This window comes from Dipodomys merriami, unplaced genomic scaffold (genome assembly GCF_024711535.1).
Source record: "Dipodomys merriami isolate MVZ:Mamm:240054 unplaced genomic scaffold, mDipMer1.0.p SCAF_15, whole genome shotgun sequence".
In the NCBI taxonomy this organism is placed as follows: Eukaryota; Metazoa; Chordata; class Mammalia; order Rodentia; family Heteromyidae; genus Dipodomys; species Dipodomys merriami.
The window spans coordinates 26,886,201-26,905,843 of record NW_027202826.1 but is presented as its reverse complement, the minus strand read 5'-3'; the positions used below and the strand labels follow the sequence as shown (position 1 = coordinate 26,905,843).

The 19,643-nt window shown below is 41.8% G+C and overlaps 1 protein-coding gene across 3 annotated transcripts in view; it reads right to left on the bottom strand.

Annotated features, from left to right (window-relative positions):
- Ank2 (ankyrin 2) overlaps positions 1 to 19,643 on the bottom strand; it is a 212,764-nt gene that overhangs the window by 12,477 nt on the left and 180,644 nt on the right. For 2 of the 3 annotated variants that reach the window (XM_070022476.1, XM_070022477.1), the window contains 6 exons: positions 12,936 to 19,133; positions 11,023 to 11,097; positions 8,561 to 8,692; positions 7,198 to 7,341; positions 5,025 to 5,295; positions 2,792 to 3,086 (listed from right to left, as the gene is read on the bottom strand). In XM_070022476.1, the coding sequence (XP_069878577.1) occupies positions 2,792 to 3,086; positions 5,025 to 5,295; positions 7,198 to 7,341; positions 8,561 to 8,692; positions 11,023 to 11,097; positions 12,936 to 19,133 (7,115 nt within the window). The remainder of the gene's footprint in view (positions 1 to 2,791; positions 3,087 to 5,024; positions 5,296 to 7,197; positions 7,342 to 8,560; positions 8,693 to 11,022; positions 11,098 to 12,935; positions 19,134 to 19,643) is intronic. The other variant, XM_070022478.1, reaches the window with a different exon arrangement.

Genomic DNA, 19,643 nt, shown 5'->3' with positions numbered 1-19,643 from the left:
AGGCACAGGAAGGAACTTCCTGAACAGAGTCCCAGGGTCACAACAAATTGGAGAGAGACTCGACAAATGGGACTACCTTAAAATAAAAAGCTTCTGCACAGATAAAGCTATCGCAACCAAGCTAGAAAGACAACCAACTAATTGGGAAAAAATATTTACCAGCAATATATCAGACAAGGGGTTAACATCCTGTATATACAGGGAACTCAAGAAACTAATCCCTCCCAAACCCAACACACCAATTACTAAATGGGCAAGGGAACTAAAGAGGGACTTCTCAAATGAAGAAATAAAAATGGCAAAGAAACACATGAGGAAATGTTCATCATCCCTGGTGGTGAAGGAAATGCAAATAAAGACAACCCTGAGATACCACCTTACCCCAGTCAGAATGTCCCACATCCACAAATCAGCCAACGACAAATGCTGGAGGGGATGTGGAGAACGAGGAACGCTATTACACTGCTGGTGGGAATGTACACTCATACAACCACTTTGGAAAGCAGTCTGGAGGGTCCTTAGAAAGCTAAAGATTGACCTCCCTTACGACCCAGTCATACCACTTCTAGGCATCTACCCTGAACAACAGGAACCAATATACAAGGACACGTGCACCTCCATGTTTATTGCAGCACTGTTCGCAATAGCTAGGATATGGAAACAACCTAGATGCCCCACCACAGATGAATGGATCCAAAAATTGTGGTATCTATACACAATGGAATATTATGCAGCCATTAGAAATGACAAAATAATGGCATTTGCAGGGAAATGGATGGAGCTAGAAGGAATCATGTTGAGCGAGGTAAGCCAAGAACGAAGAGACAAACAGTATATGGTCTCCCTGATAAGTGGATGATGAATCCAAAATGTTAGGTGATATGACAAAACTAACAGGACTTAAGAAACAAAGAACTCCCACTCATCTGGTTGAACCACTACTAAATATCCCCATGCTGCTGATCACATATATGGTATATAACATATGAGCACCGTTATATATTACAGACTGTGATAGACAATTTGCTCCAGGAAAGTTAGAATGAACTTGTGACTTTAAATGAGCATCATTATTCCACAATACTGTGAAGTTCCGGAAATTAAGTAATCACTTAATCACGATCAAAAAAAAAAAAAAAAAAAAGAACCTTGGGGAAGGGAGGGAGGGAGGGGATGGTAGGGAGAAAACAATGGAGGGGGTAACAATGTTCAAGAGGAAGTGGAAGTGTACTCATTACCTCACTCATGTAACTGTAACCCTCTGTATAGTATCTCTACAATAAAAAAAAAAAAAAAAAAAAAAAAAAAAAAAAAAGAATGCATGGGACAGGCCTGGATAAGGCATGCAGAATGCAGAAGGACTTATCAACCCATATATGCACAGAATAGATTGAATAAAAAATTCACCAATAATTTTTTGAAGTCTATACATCACTTGGCCAATCACTTGGTTCTCAGGCCAAGATTGATAACTTTTAACCCCAAAACATGAAGGAGACATTTTACTAAAATTCACAGGAGCCAAGAATTTGAGATGAATAATTCTGTACAGAAACAAATATAGGTTAGAAAGCAATTCATGTGGTGATTTCATTTTTTACCTTTGCTGCCAAAACCAGGACACGTGCATGTACACACACACATGCACACATACACACACACACACACACACACACACACACAGACTTCTCCTGTGCCTAAACCTTTCTTCATTTCAGCTGTGCTTCTAATAAATCCTGGAATCAGATAATATTACCCTCCTTGTGAATAAAAACCAATGCTTTTTAATTGTATGCTACTTTTCCCTCAAAAGACTCCAATTCTATTCTAAGGAACTCTTCTAAGGAACTGAGGTACATCAACTAATCTCCAGATACGGGAACCACAGAGACCACATTTTGTGAATAAATGAGTTGACTGTCTCTCCTAAGAGGATCTGTGTCTCTCTTTTTGCAACTTTAAAACTCAGGGACATGGTGAGAAAATCTTGTGTTGCTCTGAGGCATTTTTGCACTTAAAAACAATGAGTCTACATATCATCTTCTCTTCCTAGGCTATTTCTAAAATAAACCTAAGGAAATCTAACTTGGAAATGATCCTTCCTCAATTGAGGAAAGTTTGTCTAAGGCATTGCATAGTCCCACTTTGAGTAGATTTGTCACCAGATGGTACAAACAGATCCCAGGACTGATGGCAACAGCATGTCTGTCCCAGAAGATCTACCTAAGACTCTCACAAATCTCTGACTATTCTTTCACTTCAGTATTTACTTTGTTGTTGGTGGTGATGATTGTGGAGTTTGATAAAAGGGTCTGGGTGCTGTGCCTGTGTTCTTTTTGCTCAAGGCTAGCTAATACTCTACCACTTTGAACCATAGCTCCACTACTGGTTTTGGAGTGGTTAATTGGGGATAGGAATCTCACAGGGACTGGAGATCTCATAGGAATCTGCCTGGGCTTGCTTCAAATCGTGATCTTCAGATCTCAGCCTACTGAGTAACTAGGATTACAGGCATGAGCCACCAGTGCCGAGCTACAGTGTTCATTCTGACTAGCAAAAGTGTTTCCAATGATCCGCTAGAGTTTATGATCCCATAGCTTCCTGGTTTAGATAGAACCATTGGCTTTCTGATTCAGAAAAGGACGAAGGTTTTCCCATGACCTAGGTTAATAGAAATTAATTTAACATTTATTTTGTTTTGTTTGAATTCTAAAAAAAATCATCAGAGAAACAGAAACTAGAAAGTATGTATACTTTGTTAGAGGTGGGCCAGCAAACAAGAGCATCTTACCTTTTCAAAAGCTGCATCTGTATCCTGCCTTTCCAAGGCCTGTGGGTGGTCTTCAGCTGACTCTTCTATCACCAGGCTGGTTTTCGGCGGAGAACTCTCCTCCTTGGGCTTAGGGAATTCTTCCGGTTCTTGCACAATGGGAGAGTAGCTCGGCTCACTGGATGTTGGTGTGTGGAGGTACATTCTCTCCTCCTCATGTGAGGTACTCCTGATCTCTTCAGGAGTCTTGCTGGGAGAGACAGGTACTGCTGTGGCCTTTTGAGTCTTTGGCCCTTCTGTTCCTGGAGTAGTTACACTGGAAGGGAAAAGCCAAATTATACCCCAGCAGCATTTGTACTTTTCCTACCCAAGCAAGGAACTTAGAAGGGAAGATGAAACTGGTCTTCACAGTCCATGATAGCTAAGACTGGTTATGTAAGTTTGGTCAAGAAACAAATCTGAAGAAAGGTAATACTGTAAGATAGAGTACAGTTACAGCTTCATTTACTGGTATGATGAAATCCTATATTCTTAGATATAAATTATGCTGAAATGCATTATTGTTTTGTAACCTTTATCAAGTACGTAAGCTATAAATTCATCTTTCTATTTTTTCCTTTTAGATTTTATTTTTCTTTTGTGCCAGACTTGGGCTTGAACTCAAGGCCTGATGCCCTCCCTTACCTTTTCTACCTAAGACTGGTGCTATAACACTTAATCCACATCTTCACTTATGGCCTTTTTTTGGCAGCTTAACTGGTGATAAGAGTCTTACTGATGTGTCTGCCCAGGCTGGCTTGGAACCACAATCCACAGATCTCAACCTCCTGAGTAGCTAGGATTAGAAGCACAAGCCACTGTTTACCAATTCATATTCTCAAATTTTAAACTAGCAATATTTTTGCTCCTTTTTATAGTTAGTGTAATTTTCTATCATGCTATTGACATTCAATAATAAAAGGCTTTTTGGTGTTCCTTCCTCTTCCTCCTGTTTTTTCCTTTGTCCTTCTCTCTTTCTTGCCCAACCATTCAGCTTTCCCCTGCTTCTGCAGGTAGATGAGAGGAAGGACTTGAGGGAAAAAAAGCTTGATGTTGTGTCATTTCTTTGAGCTCATTTCTTTGTCCCTCTACCCATGATTCGGTGACCAGAAAACAACACTTCCTTCATAACAAAGGAAGGACTCTGATGCCATCTCATGATCGTGTACTTGCCTCTCTGATGTGTTTTCTCTGCCTGGAGAACCATTCTCAATGAATTACCTCTTTCTTTTGTACCTACAAAATCCAGAGTTTGAGTTCTGAGCTACATTGCTCTGTAACTTCCTTTAGCCAGACAATATCTCAAAAATTCCACTTTACAATTTATTATTTACTCTAACCTTATTCTACCTCATTTTAGTGGTGTTTAATGTTGGGCAAATAATTTGTGCTGTATTTCTGTTTCTATATTAGTTGTCTTGTACATTTGCTGAAATACTTCGTGGGTTGTCAAATGTACAGTGCCTGTATTCATCCTCTAAACCAGTCATGGTCCAATGGACCATGATACCATTTTAGAAGCATTACCAATGTAGCAATCATTATAAATAACAACTGTATTGAGAGTAAAGAAGGTACAGCAATGCTATAAGTAACAGCTGTGTTGTCTAGATGATACTTTTTTTTTTTTTGGTCAGTCGTGGGGCTTGAACTCTGGGCCTGGGTGCTTTCCCTCAGCTCTTCAGCTCAAGGCAAGTGCTCCACCACTTGAGCTACTGGGCCACTTCTGGTTTTCTGGTAGTTTATTGGAGATAAGAGTCTGATGGACTTTCTGCCTGGGCTAGCTTTGAACCATGATCCTTAGATCTCAGCCTCCTGAGTAGCTAGGTTTACAGGCATGAGCCACCGGCGCCCAGCTAGATGATGTTTTTACATGGCAAACAACGAAGTTACAGAAATGAAGAATGGAGTATGCATGTCATTATCATACCTTATAGATATATAAGTAAAAACTCAAGGCACTTGGGACTGTGAAAAAAATCACAGATCCAGAAGTGAATCCAAGTAGGTCTCTATCATCTCTAATATGCAACACAATGATATGTCCTCAATGTTTCAAGTTTTTATTTTTATTTTTAGCAGCTCTGGGACTGATTATAGGTAGATGCTTTTTGAATTATTTGCAACTATTTATGTGTGTATCTGCCTGGCACCTTTGTCATGTTTACTTTTGTTCTTTGGACCCACATTGAGCAGACTTTCTTTTGAAACTTACAAGTATTCCTGCCGATCTTCAGGCAGGTCTTGCATTTTCCCTGAGAAATCTTGTTGAACTTGTTCCTTGTGCACTTGTGGAGACAGCACTGGCTCTGAGGGGTCCACCTCAGCTTTGGGGGTACAATCCTGGAAAGTGGAATAGCCTCCAGAGATGTCTTCCTCAGAGACAATAGGTGGGTGATCATAGGACTCATTTTCTTTAGACACTGCTTGTTCTTCTTTCTGCTTGTGCCGGGCAGTGCAGAGCTCCTCTGGAAGTACTGAGAATCCTAGGGAGCAGAACAGATTAAATTAAGCTTTAGCTGGAAGCTAGACAGAATAGGGAGGAGGTGATAGCTGAGCAATAATCAAAAGAAATAGAGTGAAAAGCTCTATTGATCAGATTAGAAAACACTCTAGGGTGGAACAGAGAGAAAGCACCAGGAATTTGAAGCAGAAGAATAGATGAGTAGCAAGGAGATCAAATTTCTGGGACAGTGAGAGAGGGCTAGAGGGGGGAGGTGTCTTGGTACTTACTAATGCATGCCATCACTTAAATTACGAGATGAAATAAGCTACCACAAATGGCTTCGAGGAGGAGAACAGAAAGGCAGAAAAACGTATGGAAAGAGAAGTTATCCTAGAAAGTAAGTGAAGAAAGTATTTATGAAAGGATTAAACGTTTATGCCAAATGCTAGTAAGGAGCGAAGTCATTTGAACACTGAAATTTATCCATGGATTTGTCAACAAAGAAATAATTACCAGAGTTTACATGGGCTGGAGTAGGGAAAGTTCTCACAAGATGAGGGGAGAAATATATGGTATATGTTGCGGTAAAAAGAGCTGTCTTGTTTTGTTCTAAAAGATGAGATCTGTTAAAGTATATCTCAATGCTACTGGGTCTGGCCTAGTTGTGAGAAGTCAGAATGGACACTGCAGGAGTGAAGCCTCTGAGTGGAGAAAAGGAAATACAATTCAGCACCAAGAAAGTGGTGCTGGCTTTAGCTAGGCAAGCAATGTAATCTACTATATTACAGGGTAGATTTTATGCACAGAGATTTATTCATCTTGGTAGATTTTTGTAGTGGAAGGTTATGGACATTTGTTTGTAATTCTGTATTTCTAGAAGATATGAAATGAAAAATGAAGAAATGAAAAATGATTATCAAGTAGACATAGATAAAGAGAAATATTGGTGGTTTGAAGGAAGAAAGGAAGGTATAACACAGAGGTGGGGGTGCTTGGGGGTTTATAAATGAATGACAATAAATTAGAGAAAGTCCAATATTAAAAAGGTGGTAAGGCTAGGTGCTAGTAGTTCAGAGGCTAAGATCTGAGGATTGTGGTTCAAAACCAGTCCCAGAAGAAAAGTCTGTGAGACTCTTATCTCCAGTTAGCCAACGAGCTGGAAGAAGCAGTGGCTCAAGTAGTAGAGCAGCTAGCCTTTAGTGTAAAAAAATAAGGGAGATTGCCTTGACACTGAATTCAAGCCCTACTTGTGACACACACACATACACAAAGTAAGGCAATGGCTGGATATCACAGTGGAGCTTGAGAATTTTTGTGTGGAAGGAAAAGAAGGAAAAGAAAGAATAAGAGGGGCTGGGAAGGTGGCTCATTGGTAGAGCACTTGCCTTGCATACATGAGGCCCTGGGTTCGATTCCTCAGCACCACATAAGCAAAAAGAAAGAAGCCAGAAGTGGCGCTGTGGCTCAAGTGGTAGAGCGCTAGCCTTGAGCTGAAGAGCTGAGGGACAGTGCCTAGGCCCAGAGTTCAGGCCCCACGACCGGACCCTCCCCCCAAAAAAAAGAAAAAAAAAAGAAAGAATAAGAGTACTGCTTTTTGAGTATGTGTTGCTCAGTAGTAAGTAATTAGTAATGGCGTAGTGTTGGTTGTGAGCATAAAATTCTGTGGCTGAGTAGGGTTACGAGATAATTATCAGACATCCTCAGAAACTGAGAAAAAGGAATTAGGTCAGATGTATTAATGTGGTAGAGTAACAGAGAATACATAATTGGGGAAGTTGTAGAAAAAGGCAAGGAAATCAAGGTAGCAAGAAAATGAATGTGCCATCACTAAAGGTCTTTCCTGTAAAATGAGAGAAACAATAGGTCCAGCACCTGAACACACACACACACACACACACACACACACACACACACACACACACACACACAACACTTGTTTGACCTTCACTATGATCCAGTGTAATGGTCTGTTCAATTTCTGCATAGCTGTGACTGATGCGCTCCTGCAGCGTTTCTGTGCTGGTCTCCATGAGATGAACAATATCCATCCGGTTGATCTTGGTGAGGCATTCAATGAGGCTGGTATCTAAGAAAGTGTAGAATACATTAGCATTCATTACACTTGTTACATTTGAGAGGTGCTCTTTGAACATTTTTTCTTTCATTAAGTCACCTTACTAAATCTTTTGGCACGTTGTATAGATAACAGCTATAAACTTAATTAAGGACTCTATGAAAAGAAGCAGAGAGATAAAACACAGTTGTGATATGGCATTGACACAAGTCCAAAAAGTTGGAGTTCCAGATAACATATATGACCCCCAAGAAGATCAAAATTTCAGTTAACAAAATATATATTTAGGAAAAGTCTATTCCAAATATTGCAAGGAATGCTAAAGAAAAAAGTGCTTGTTGACTACCTAGAATTTAAATTCAACTGGCAATGATACTAAGAAGTATTAGAGCAAGGAATGATGCAGTAGATAGCTCACAGCATATCATCATGGAGACACTAGGGGAAATGGAAAACATGGCCTGCTGAGAAGGTCTGTGTTTGATGATAAGCTACAGCTTATCATTTTCCATGTTATTCTACCAGGTAAGTCTGACTCCAATGCATCATCTCATAGACACATCACCTGATACTTTTCCTCTCACCTAAGTTTGTTTGCGGGGAACAAAGGAAGTCAAAACTGAAAGTAATTCATCACCCATAAAACCACTGCAAGCAAAGCAATTGTGTCCATCATGGATATTTAGAAAATCTGGAGCTTGAATAACATGCCTGTTGGCAGCCAGTATCAATATCATTTCTTATTAGTTAACACTGTTTCCAGGCATGGACTACAAGATTTTCTTCGTGCCCCCTGTCTGTTTTAGAAATGACAATAGCTTATCTTCATTTGCCAACACTTCTTGAAAATAAGGGCATTTTATGTTACTATCTTCCTGGATGTATGAAAAAGTGGGGTGGTTCCAAGCCCAGTGCTGATGGCTCCCACCTAGAATACTAGCTACTCAGGAGACTGAGGTCTAAGGATTGAGTAGGTAAACCTATGAAATTCTCATCTCCAAATAACCACCAAAAGGCCAGAAGTAGCACTGTAGCTCAAGTGAAAAGATGCTAGCACTGAGCAAAAAAGCTAGTGACAACACAGCAGTCCTGAGTTCAGTACTGGCATATATATATATATATATATCCATCCACAAAAGAAAGGAAGGAAGGAGGGAGGGAGGAAATGAGGTGATTTGAATTGAGCAAGAAAGTTCCACTTTGTACCTTTTACTTGGAGTTCTGCACATACCTGTAGCATGCTTCCCATCCCTTTCCAGCCAGTACTTCAGTAGTGCGTGGCTCTGGTCTTGAAGGGAGTTGGGGTTCTCAATTCGAATTTGATGAATTTGCTCCTCAGTGAAATCCAGTTCCCTTGCTAATTCTAGAAGAGAAGATAACTACTTTGTAAACACATTGATTTGCAGGCCTCTGCCTGTATACCCTGGTTTGTGACATGATAATGACATTTTCTTGCACTGCCATGAGCCTTTGGCTTTCTTTTATTTCTATACATTAGAAGTGGTTTGTGTTTATGTGTGTGTGTGTGTGTGTGTATTTGATTTCTTAAAATACTAATCATGAGTATAGATCTTACCACTACCATCATGGAAATGGTAGTGTTTGAAGTAGTACTGACAAACAACAAATAGTTGAAACCAGTTGATTCCAAAATGCAGACATGATCATTAATATGTTGATACTTTTAGCCAAGATAATGGAAAATAAATTACAAAATAGGAGAAATATATTACCATTTGTATAGAAGGGTTTAAAAATGGTTGTTTTATTGTTGTTGTCTTGCTCTGTAGCTTAGGTTGGCTTTACACTCATAATTCTCCTGCCTCAGTCTTTCCTGAGTGCTGGCATTACTAGCATACAGTATCATTCCCTACTTAAGTGATGGCTCCCCCAACCCCCCCAGCCCTGGGGCTAGAACTTAGGACCGAGCGCTATCCCTGAACTTTTTGGCTCAAGGCTAGCATTCTATCATTTGAGCCACAGCTTCACGTCTGATTTTCTGGTGGTTAATTGGATATAAGAGTCTCATGGACTTTCCTGCCACAGCTGGCTTCAAACTGTGATCTTCAGATCTCAGCCTCTTGAGTACCTAGGACTATAGCCATGAGTCAATGGCACCCAGCTTTAAATGATGTTAAGAACTATAAATTCTGTTTCTGGGTACTTGGGTAAGTACTGCCTGTATCCTTATTTTAGAATTGGATTAACTTACTTCTTGATTTTATGTCACATGTTTTAAAAGTCTATGAAGTAATAATTGACCAAAAGACGAAGCCACAATGCTTTCCTTTGAGTTAAAACATTAAAATTCTCTAAGCATGCTAATATATTATGGTAAGCTCCCTGTATATGTGTGTTTACATATGTAAAGAAGGTGATTTTGTTATCAATTTGATGCCATCTCCCCAAATTAAAAATATTCTTGATCTAGCAATTCTACTCCTAAGTAGAAAGTGCTCCTAAATAGAATGGATGTCTTCACAAAAATATACCAAGATTGTTAACGTATTACCAAGACTATTAGCTGGAGCCAACTTTAAATCTCCCAACCAAGACTGCTGATAAATTATGGAATCTCTGAAAAGTATAACTCAGTAGTCACTTGAAAGTGACTTGCAAGAGGGTTATCTGAATAGAAAAATTACAATAAATATTATTAAGTACAATTTCACTTACTTGCAAATAATAGAAAGAAATGTATTGCTATCTTTTCTTTTTCTAAAACCATTTACAGGTGAGAGCAAGTACTTTTGAGTTATGGTGCTAGCAGGGTAGAAGCTGGTTTATGTGAGAGACATACTTAATTTCAACTTATATCATTCTGTTTAGGTGAAAGATTTAAAATTTTTAACCAAATATACATGCTTAGTCTATATTTATGAGTATATATATATATATATATATATATGTATAAGGGAAATAATTCTGAATTATTTTACATATCTAATATATCAACTGGAGATATTTTGACCATTCTAAATCTCTCAATTAAATAAATTTGAGTAATATTTCAAATGTATCCTAATATTAAATTGGCTGTTCCTACTAGTTCTAGTTATAAATTTCAAATAATCCATTATCTCTAAGAATATTATGGGCCCCTATGCCTCAAAAAGAAAACTAATTGTACTGCTTAACTCAATAAAGTAGTCATAATAGATATTAAACCAGAAAATTAAACCAGAGTTAAAATAAAAATCAAGAAAAGAATAAGCCTTGTACAATGTTGCTTTAATTGGTTAACTCATAGGCAGATTAAAGAAAATAGTTTTTTTCTTTACAAATTATGATTTGTAAATAATCCATGTAGATGCCACAATGTGTATGTACTGTCCTTAAGTAAATCATTTAATATACAATTACTACACTTAAACACTTCCATCTCAAGATTTAGTGAAACATCCCACACAAATACATTGTGACATTCCCCCAGGACAATATTCACTATGAAGATACTTGGTACACTAAAAGAAGCATCCCTGGTTAGATCTCAAATTAAGCTTTAAGAAATTCATATCTAAATTTTTACTCTGAAACATAATAACCTCCCTCACCCCTAACTTAGATATCTGCAACTGCTACCGGAGTATGTTGAAAGCTGGCTTATTGTCAACCTTCTAAAGTCTGAAGTTACTCCACATTTCAGAGTCAATGGAGGGCCTTCTGATAAAAAGGGAAGTCATTCTCATTTACCTGTCCAGCTGAAGCCAAGGTGATCGGCAATGTAAGCCAGCCTCTCCTCAATCCGCTCCTGCTCATCCTGTGGATCTACAGAAGGTCAAAAACAGAATGGCCAAAGGTTGTCTATGATAGGAGAGGAACCACAGTATCGATCATCCAAAGAAAGGAAGTCACTTGTCCAAAGATTTGAAAATAGCACAAGTTTGCTATTGCATTTTTCATCTTGTTGCGTTGTGTGTCTGCTTTCTGGGGGTGGGATGGGGAATGAATCTGATATGGCTTATGGGAACCATCTGCTTCCATTTCTCTTTAATCAAGACTAGTTACTGAACATACAAATAGAAATTGCTGATTTTTAGTCGTGTGTGTGTGTGTGTGTGTGTGTGTGTGTGTGTGTGTGTGTGTGTGTGTGTGTGTGTGTGTGTGTGTGTGTGTGTGTGAATCTGGAGCTTGAACTCGGCCTAAGTACTGTCCCTGAGCTTTTGTGCTCAGTGTCTTCACTTGAGCCACAGCTCTACTTCTGGCCTTTTGGTAGTTAATTGGAAATAAGAATCACATGGGCTTTCTTGCTCAGGCTGGAACTACAATCCTCAGATCTCAGCCTCATGAGTAGCTAGGATTACAGGCGTGAGCCACTGGTACCTGGCTTTAATTTCTAGTCATTTAAGACTTTCTTTTCAAATGATCTGATAATACTGCCCACCAAAAGTCATTTTGCTCTTGAAACATTAGAGCAATGGAAAATGGGATGCAGAATTGGAATAATTGGTTAGGACCTCTTATGTGAGGGTAGAGGTCATTACTGGGTTATGTCTGAAACAAAGCTTGTTGGAAACTCGCAAGAGATCTTGTTTAAGGTTGGACAGATAATGTTCGCTTTATGCAATGTGGCCAAAAGCAAATTTGCTTCATTCTGATGACATCAGGAAAATGCAATGATAGAATCACACTCATTGTGTGCATTGTGGCACAGATGTGAATATGTCTTTTGAGTCACATTTCTGCCTGCTTTTGATGCGGTCAACTCACCCATTATTTATTTTCACAAGCTATATAGCTTTTCCCATTTAACTTTAACTCTTCTGGTTTGATGGGCAGCATTTTAAATGGTTTTATGAAATTTAGGAACAGTAGTCTTCATTGTAGAGATAATGGAAGACCACAGGTTACTTCTCAAAGTAATCTATGGTTTTCATTCTTTCTTTCTTTTTTTCTTTACAATTCAAAGGATCGTCATTCCCTTATAGTCACCTTAAATGGTGCAAAGTTTGAGTTTTTGTTGTCTGCTGTATCTCATTTGAGTACCCTCTCTATTCCTCTATTGTATAAACAGAAAGCATATGTTTACCTTATATTTGTTTGCTTAAAGAATTACCAAAGGTATCTGAAATCCAACCTTTCTGAATCAAAACCAGACCCACACCAATTGGAATTTCAGGACGTGAGAAATCTTCTTGAGCAAATGGCTTCCTAATAATTACAAAATTGTTAGTACAGATTATTTCAAGGGTCCAGAGGCAAGAAGATCAAGCAATGAGTTCTCAGAGTGCAAAATCAAACCTCACATCATCATGTGCCAAAGCAACATGCTAAATTTGAGGCTAAGCCTGGGACTTCAGAACAACAAAACTCAAAGCTTGCATGAACCTTCCGTGCAGCAGCTAAAGAAAGGCAAGGGTCTCCATTGCCTGGTCAGGTTTATGTTTTCCATAAGCATTCTCATTACTCAATCTTGAGATTGTTTTCATAGACAAGAGTATACAGAAAGGCACAAAACACAAAGGGCTTACACAAACACATTAACCACTACAGAAAGCTTAAAGAAAATGAGACACAAATCACCGAAATAAAACAAACATACAAAAAAATTCTCTATCAAATTTATGACATGCGTAGCACAGGGAATCCCAATGGCTGGCAAATACCTTCAGCATGGTCATGGCCATTGTCATCGGGGATGCGTTCAATCAGAGTCTCAATGGACTCATCCCAAATGGGCCTTGTGTCAAAGATGTCCTCAGGAACTGAATGCTCGCTCTCAACGGCTGGCAGATTTTCAATAACTGAAACTTCCAAGGCACTACTACTTTCGTCATCTGAAACTAATTCCTGCTCCTTCTCTGACTGTGTAAGCCTATCCACTAGTTTGGAAGCCTCATCACTAATCTCCTCAAAGAATTCTATGGAATTCCTGTAAAGGTCAAAAAAATGCTCCTTACTTTCTCTTGTAGGGCTTGTGCCCCCCTTGCAGGGAGCTGTGCTGCTTTTGCTCTTAACTGGCAAACGGGATGCAAATATCTTTGGTCTTGAGGCCCCTTCTTCTGAGTCTAACTCGAGCTCCTCTGACCTCTCTCTGCTCTCTGCCTCTGTCTCAATGTAACTTCTAGCTTTCACTGGGCATTTGGTCTTTGAGTCCAAAGGACTGGCATCGGATTCGGATTTGCTTCTGTGATCTGAGGTCCTGCTTGTCCCGTCCCGTCCCTGAGCAGTCACTGTCATCTGCAAAGATGAATCTGGATGTGGGAGTTGCTGCTCCCCTCTTTGGATGGATGCTTTGACAGGGATTTTGGACTTTGGTTTTGCTTCATCTTCCGTACTTCCCTCATTCAGACCAGGTGCAGAATCTTCAGAAAATTCGCTCTCCTCCTCTGCAGGGAGAGGTGCTGGGCTTGAGGTGAGTATAGTCCTTGTAGGAATTTGGGATTTGCTTTCAGCAGAAGGCACATTCTCCATGAGGGCGGTGGGGATTTCAATCACTGATTTCTCTTCCTCTGGAGAAGAATCAGGAGACTCATCGTCTCTCTCTGAATATACAGACCTGGTGACTGTGGAAAAATCTAACTGACCTGGTACAGCCGGCTGAAGGGAGTCAGGGCAAGGTGTCGGCTTCATACTGGACGAAGAAGGTGCATCATCTGTCTGCAGGGTGGAGAGGTCCTCGGCTCCTCCACAATTTGTGGATGCCTTGGGGGAAGCTGAAATCTCCACATGAGACCTAAGCTGCCTATCTGAATCAGGGATTTCCTCCACATCCTCACTCAGGTCATCTGGCACTAATTCGGCTTCATCATCTACTGTTTCTTTTGATTCTGAAAGTGCTAGTGATTCGGCTGACATCTCCAGCTGTGGGGGCTCAGCCCCTGGGGCCCCTTCTTTGATATCTGCTGGAAGAGTCTCTTCCCCAGCTTCTTGACCAATTTGGAAAAAGTGAAAACTCTCATCTGCATAGGACCTTTTGGTCATATCGATGGCCCCGCTTCGGGTCATCTCAAACAACTTTCCTTCTTGAAAGAGGAATGGATTCTGCTCACTTGTCGGGGTCCCCTCTTCTGTTGGGGTCCGGGCAGGAGTGGTGTCTGGGGTAGTACCTTGGGATTGTCTGTCCACCATTAAACCAAAGATCTTTTGCTCCTCTTCTTTCACTCGTGCTTCAAAGGCTTCGTCATCTTCACGAATCTCGCTCCAGGAATCAGCATCCACATCTGTTTTGGTGATAATGACTTTGCTTATTTGTTCACCGATGACTTCTGGTGTCCTAGATAGAGTAGGTTCTAGAGATGAGGAAGCTTTCTCTGACTGCACTTCCCATGAGGTACTTTCTTGTGCGGATGCTCCTTCAAGGCTCTGGCTCTCGAAATTACATCGTTCGCTCGAAACAGTCCTAGGTGAAGAGCTTTTCACTTCTACATCCTCAACAGAGAATGTCATAGTAGCAGAATACCCTTCAGAAGAGTGAAAGGTTGTGGTGTAATTCATATCTGTTTGGGTTTTGCTTTCTTCACTAGAGAAAAAAGAGGGGGAAGGAACATTTTCATAAGGGCTGGTAATTTGAGGATCGGGGATTTCATCGGCCTTGGCTGGATCACCCGTTAGAGAAGCTGTGGAAACACTATCTGCGTGGGGAGGGACAGAAGAGTCTTGAATGGAACAGTCTTTTGATATGCTCTCCATACTTTGGTCCGTTTTTGTGACCTCCACATTTGTAGTGGAAGAGGTAGAGGATTTCCCTTCACCTAACTTCTCCCCCTCAGATATCGGACAATGAAGCAAAGAAGAGCTTTCGCTGGGGCAAGCTCCTGGTGGAGATTCTATTCCAGAAACATCATGTTCTCCTCCTCCTGTGTCATTTCCATGATTGTCTTGGGGAGTTGGGGTGTCTTTCTGAAAGGCTAGCTGCTCATCGACATCATCACCTGACAAGTTCTGGTGACCCAAGCAGACAGGTCCGGCTGAGTTGCTAGGACTCACGGGCTCACACCCATGACCATCACAGATCTCTGGCTGATGGGTGGCTCCATTCAGATCCTCACAAGGTCTAACTACACCCTCAGGAGAAACTGTGGGTCTATCCTCAGCTAAATGGGCCTCCCCCTCTTTCTCTTCTTCTGAGGTACTTGGCTCTTCCGGAAGCTCTTCGTTCATCTTGAAGGTATATTGTTTGGAAACTATAGGCTGGAACTGAACTTCTTCGGGACTGGAATTGGAGTCCATGCTGGATGGAAGTGGGGAAGGAGGTTGCACTCGAATTACTGGTTCTGACAAAAGGCCTGAGTCGGCACCTTTCTTTAGCTGAGTCAGTTCAGGCTCACTTTCTGAAGAGGAAGAAGCCTTTCTGCTCTCAGAGGTCACCAGGACAAGGACATCTCTTTCGCCCTCTACACCCTCCATCTGTTTGGGTTCCTCCAGGCCTACTGAACAGTCACCATCGGGGTCGGAGGCTGAGGAAGATTCCTCTTGCTTGGACTCTTTTCTGTAATCCCTTTTCTGCTTAGCTTCCTGTTCAAGTTCATCGAACATCTTGATTTTGGTGACCATTTTAAACATTTCCTCTTCCGGAGTGAACCTCTTTTTCTCTCCATTTTCTGAGTCATCCTCCTCGGCGCACTCCTGAATGACAGCTGGCTTGGGGGCAGACGTGGCATCGGTGGCTTTGGGTGTGACCTCATAGCTAACTTCTTCAGAGCTGGGGGTGTCGGGGGAGAGGGGGCTCTTCCCTGAGCTCTCCATGAGGGATGTCTGCTCAAGGCTATCATCCTCAGCACTTCCATCAGGGTCTCGGAGGAGCCGGGACCTCATGGAGACCACTTCCGTCATGAGTTCTGTTTTGGAAATAGCTGCGGGATAAGGGAAATGACTTGAAAGCATCCCTGCCTTGGTCTTTGGTTCAACGGGGCTACTTTCCAAGGAATCCCGGCAAGGAGATTCCTTCAGAGGACTTGGTTCCAGAGAATCGGGAGTTTTGTGCGAGGAGTTATCTTCTAACACAGGGCTGGCTTCCAAAGAATCTTTGTGGCTGACTGCTAAGGACTCGTCAGCCATTGGGCTAAGTACCTCACTGTCTCGGCTAGGGAGGGCAAGTTCTAATCCCTGAGGACTTCTAATGACCCCCTGGGGCTTGGATCCCGTGTCTGTGTCTGTCTTTACAGCAGCACCAGGCAATGGTGAAGTTTCCATCCCCTCTGAGGTGGTTGTAGATTCCTGAGCTTCCTCATGAGCTGAACTTTGGGGTATGAGCTGACCTTCCCCACAGGATGATGCATCCTCAGGGACTGCCCGGGGTGATTCTTTTGTCAATGATGTGCTAGCATTGCCAGGTCCTTCTTGTTGAGGATACACAGGCTGGGGAGCATCTGGAGAGACTTCCCTGTGAGAACGTTCAGAAGCGAGCTCCGAACCCTCAGCCAGTGCAGCACCTTGATCTTCACAACCATCCATCCTGTCTTTGGTTGTGGGATGTTCTTTCTCTGAAGGAATTTCTAGGGGTGTTTCTACCTTTGGGGTGATTCCCTTTGTCTCCTCCATTTGTTCCTCACTTTTCTTTGGTGAGAAGGACAGGCTCTCTGGGCTAGTCTCAGGGGTCTCTGCTAGGCCCTCATGCTTATAGCTCTCTTCCGAACTTATCTGAGGGGTCCCCTCCATCAGGCTGCCACAAGGTGAGGGTGCTAGCCCTTCAGGCTTTAGGCCCTCAGCACTGCTATCCAAAGTACCACTCTGTAAAGAAAGAGCAGGGAGAAAGTCATCTTTCATGTAATCTAGTGGGAAGGTGGTGTTAAAAGGGCTGGTGAGGACCTGGTCTAATTGCAATTGAGCTTTTTCAGTCTCTTGGCTCATGCAGAATTGTTGATATTTGTCATTGCTTTCTAACTCTTGCTTAATGACTTCAGAAAAGTCAGTGGAAGTTTTTCTGTTGGGGCTGATCTGGAGTTCCATCTCTCCCTGCTCCTCCGCCCTCTTTTCTTTGGACCTCTCTGGCTCTTGATGGCTTTCTTCTTCAGATGCTGGCTGAACAGGTTCAGGAGTTTTGTGGTTAGTAGCTTTCTCCTTTTCTCCAACACCTTCATCTCTCTTCAACCCCATGGCGATCGCGTGAGCTCTTCTTCTGGATTCTGGAGTACCAGTTACCAGGAATTTCTGGCCACGTTTGATAGACTCTGTTCTCTGTATATCTCTCTGGGTAATTGCCTGCCCCTTCTCTTTTTCTAACCGACTTTTACTTTTTTCCGGGGACTGCTTTTGTTTTACTGATTTGTGCTCAAAGAGTCCAGTTTTATGTTTAGATGGGTCTTGGCCTGACTGGAAAGCTTTCATCAACTCTCGAACCGACATGGTTTCCTCAATTCTCTCTGTTTTTGAGGTGGGTGATACAGGAGGCTGCTTGTCTGTTTTCCCAGAGGGTGACACAGGAAGGTGCCTGTCGCTTTTCCCAGTGGTTGACACAGGCGAATGCTTTTCTGTTTTTCCAGAAGGGGACACAGGCAGGCGTTTTTCTGTTCTCCCAGGTGACACTGGGGGATGTTTCTCTGTTCTACTAGAAGGTGATATGGGTGGGCGTTTGTCTGTTTTCCCTGAAGGGGATGCCGGCGTGTGTCTTTCTGTTTTTGTCGATGACACAGGGGAGTGTCGTTCCGTTTTTGTTGAAGGTGACCCAGGCGAGTGTTTCTCAGGTTTACTTGACAACACAGGTGAATGTCTTTCCGGTTTGGCAGAGGGAGACACAGGTGAGTGTTTCTCAGGTTTACCAGATGGCGACACTGGAGCGTGCCTCTCTGGTTTTGCAGAGGAGAGGGAAGAAAGCCTTTCTGCTTTAGAGGATGGTGCATGCCTGTCTGACTTCAGAGAGGGGGATGATGCAGCTGGATGTGTCCTGAGAGGGGCCTTTTTGGGCACCTCCTCTTTGCCTTTGACTCTAATGGGCAACTTGCTTCGCCCTTTCTGTTCATCCTCCACTCGCTTCTGGAGGGCCTTCACTTTGTCCTTGATGGAGCCAATGGGAGTTTCTTCTATCAGAGGAGATGTGGCTTTCACCGTGGAGAGAGGTTCAGGGGCTAACCCTGAGTCTTCATCCACTGACTCCTCAGAGCTACACTTTTTAAGCTCAGTCTTTTCCTCACTGGCTTGTGAACTTTCTTCTTTTGGTTTGGGCTTTTCTTTTAATTTTCTTCTCACGGGCTTTTTGATTCCCAGGCTTGCTTTGACCTGTTTAAGGGTACTCTGTTTCTCCCCTGACGGGGTACCCTTCTTTTCATGATCAGAGCCCTTGCCGGTGGCTGGAGCCTCAGAAGTTTTCCCTGGCATGTCTTGAACTGGTTTGTCCCTATGAGGTGGTGCATACGAATTGAGGTCCTCAGTAAGGTAGTTCACTAGCCCAGTTGAGTCTCTCTCTGTCTTGACTTTGGTCTCTTGGCCTATTCTAACCTCTACACATGGATATTCAGTGATTTCTAAAGGGGCTTTTAGCTTAGCTTCTTCTATTTCCTCCTCACTGACAAGCACCCATTCCTCTTCCACTAGTTCTGGCTCAGCCTGAGAACTCTGCCCTCTGCCTTCAACTCTCACGCAGGTTCCACTTCTCAGGATCTCATTCACTTTCTCTAAGTCCTCTTTCACTCTTTCCACAATTTCAAAGGGCTCGCCAGGCTCGTCCTCAGCAGCCTTCTCCAGCTCCTTCACTTTAAGGGAACCTGCCTTATCAGACACATCTGTGGTCAAGATGGCGGTCATTTTGATCAAGTCTTGTTTCATCTCAGAAACTTCCGAGAGCAAGTCCGGACTTGCTAGGACAGGAACTTCATTAACCAGGTGACTTTTCAGCACAGATGTTTCTGTCGATTCTGTCTCATCATCTTTGATGTGAATGAAAAACATCGAAAGTAAAATGGAAATCAAAAAAGATATTGGCAAATGTAATCAGGATCGAAAGGACACAGTGTCTTTTCCTGTTGTGGTGGGAAGGGGCAACAGAATGGACTAGGAATGGTGGTTTCACAAGGTCTCGGGGTACAAGAGCAAAGCAAGGCTAACAGAAAAATTAAAAAACGAAAAAAAACTAAAAAGGAAAAATGAGCAGGAAATAACTTGCTTAATTTTCTCAATTGTAGCACATTCACACATACAACAAAACTATCACAAATAATCAAGACATACACACACACACACACAAAATTACAAACCAAAACAGAGAAAGAACGCAGTGAAATTACACAGAGGTATCTCAAGATTGTTCAATGTTACAGATCAATGTTGGAAAATAAAATCAAAAACAAAACCATGAGGGAAAAATAATAAGAAAAAAATAAAAAGCATTACAAATTGCAGAACACTGATTTCCTCAGGAGAAAGCCAGTAGTAGCAAA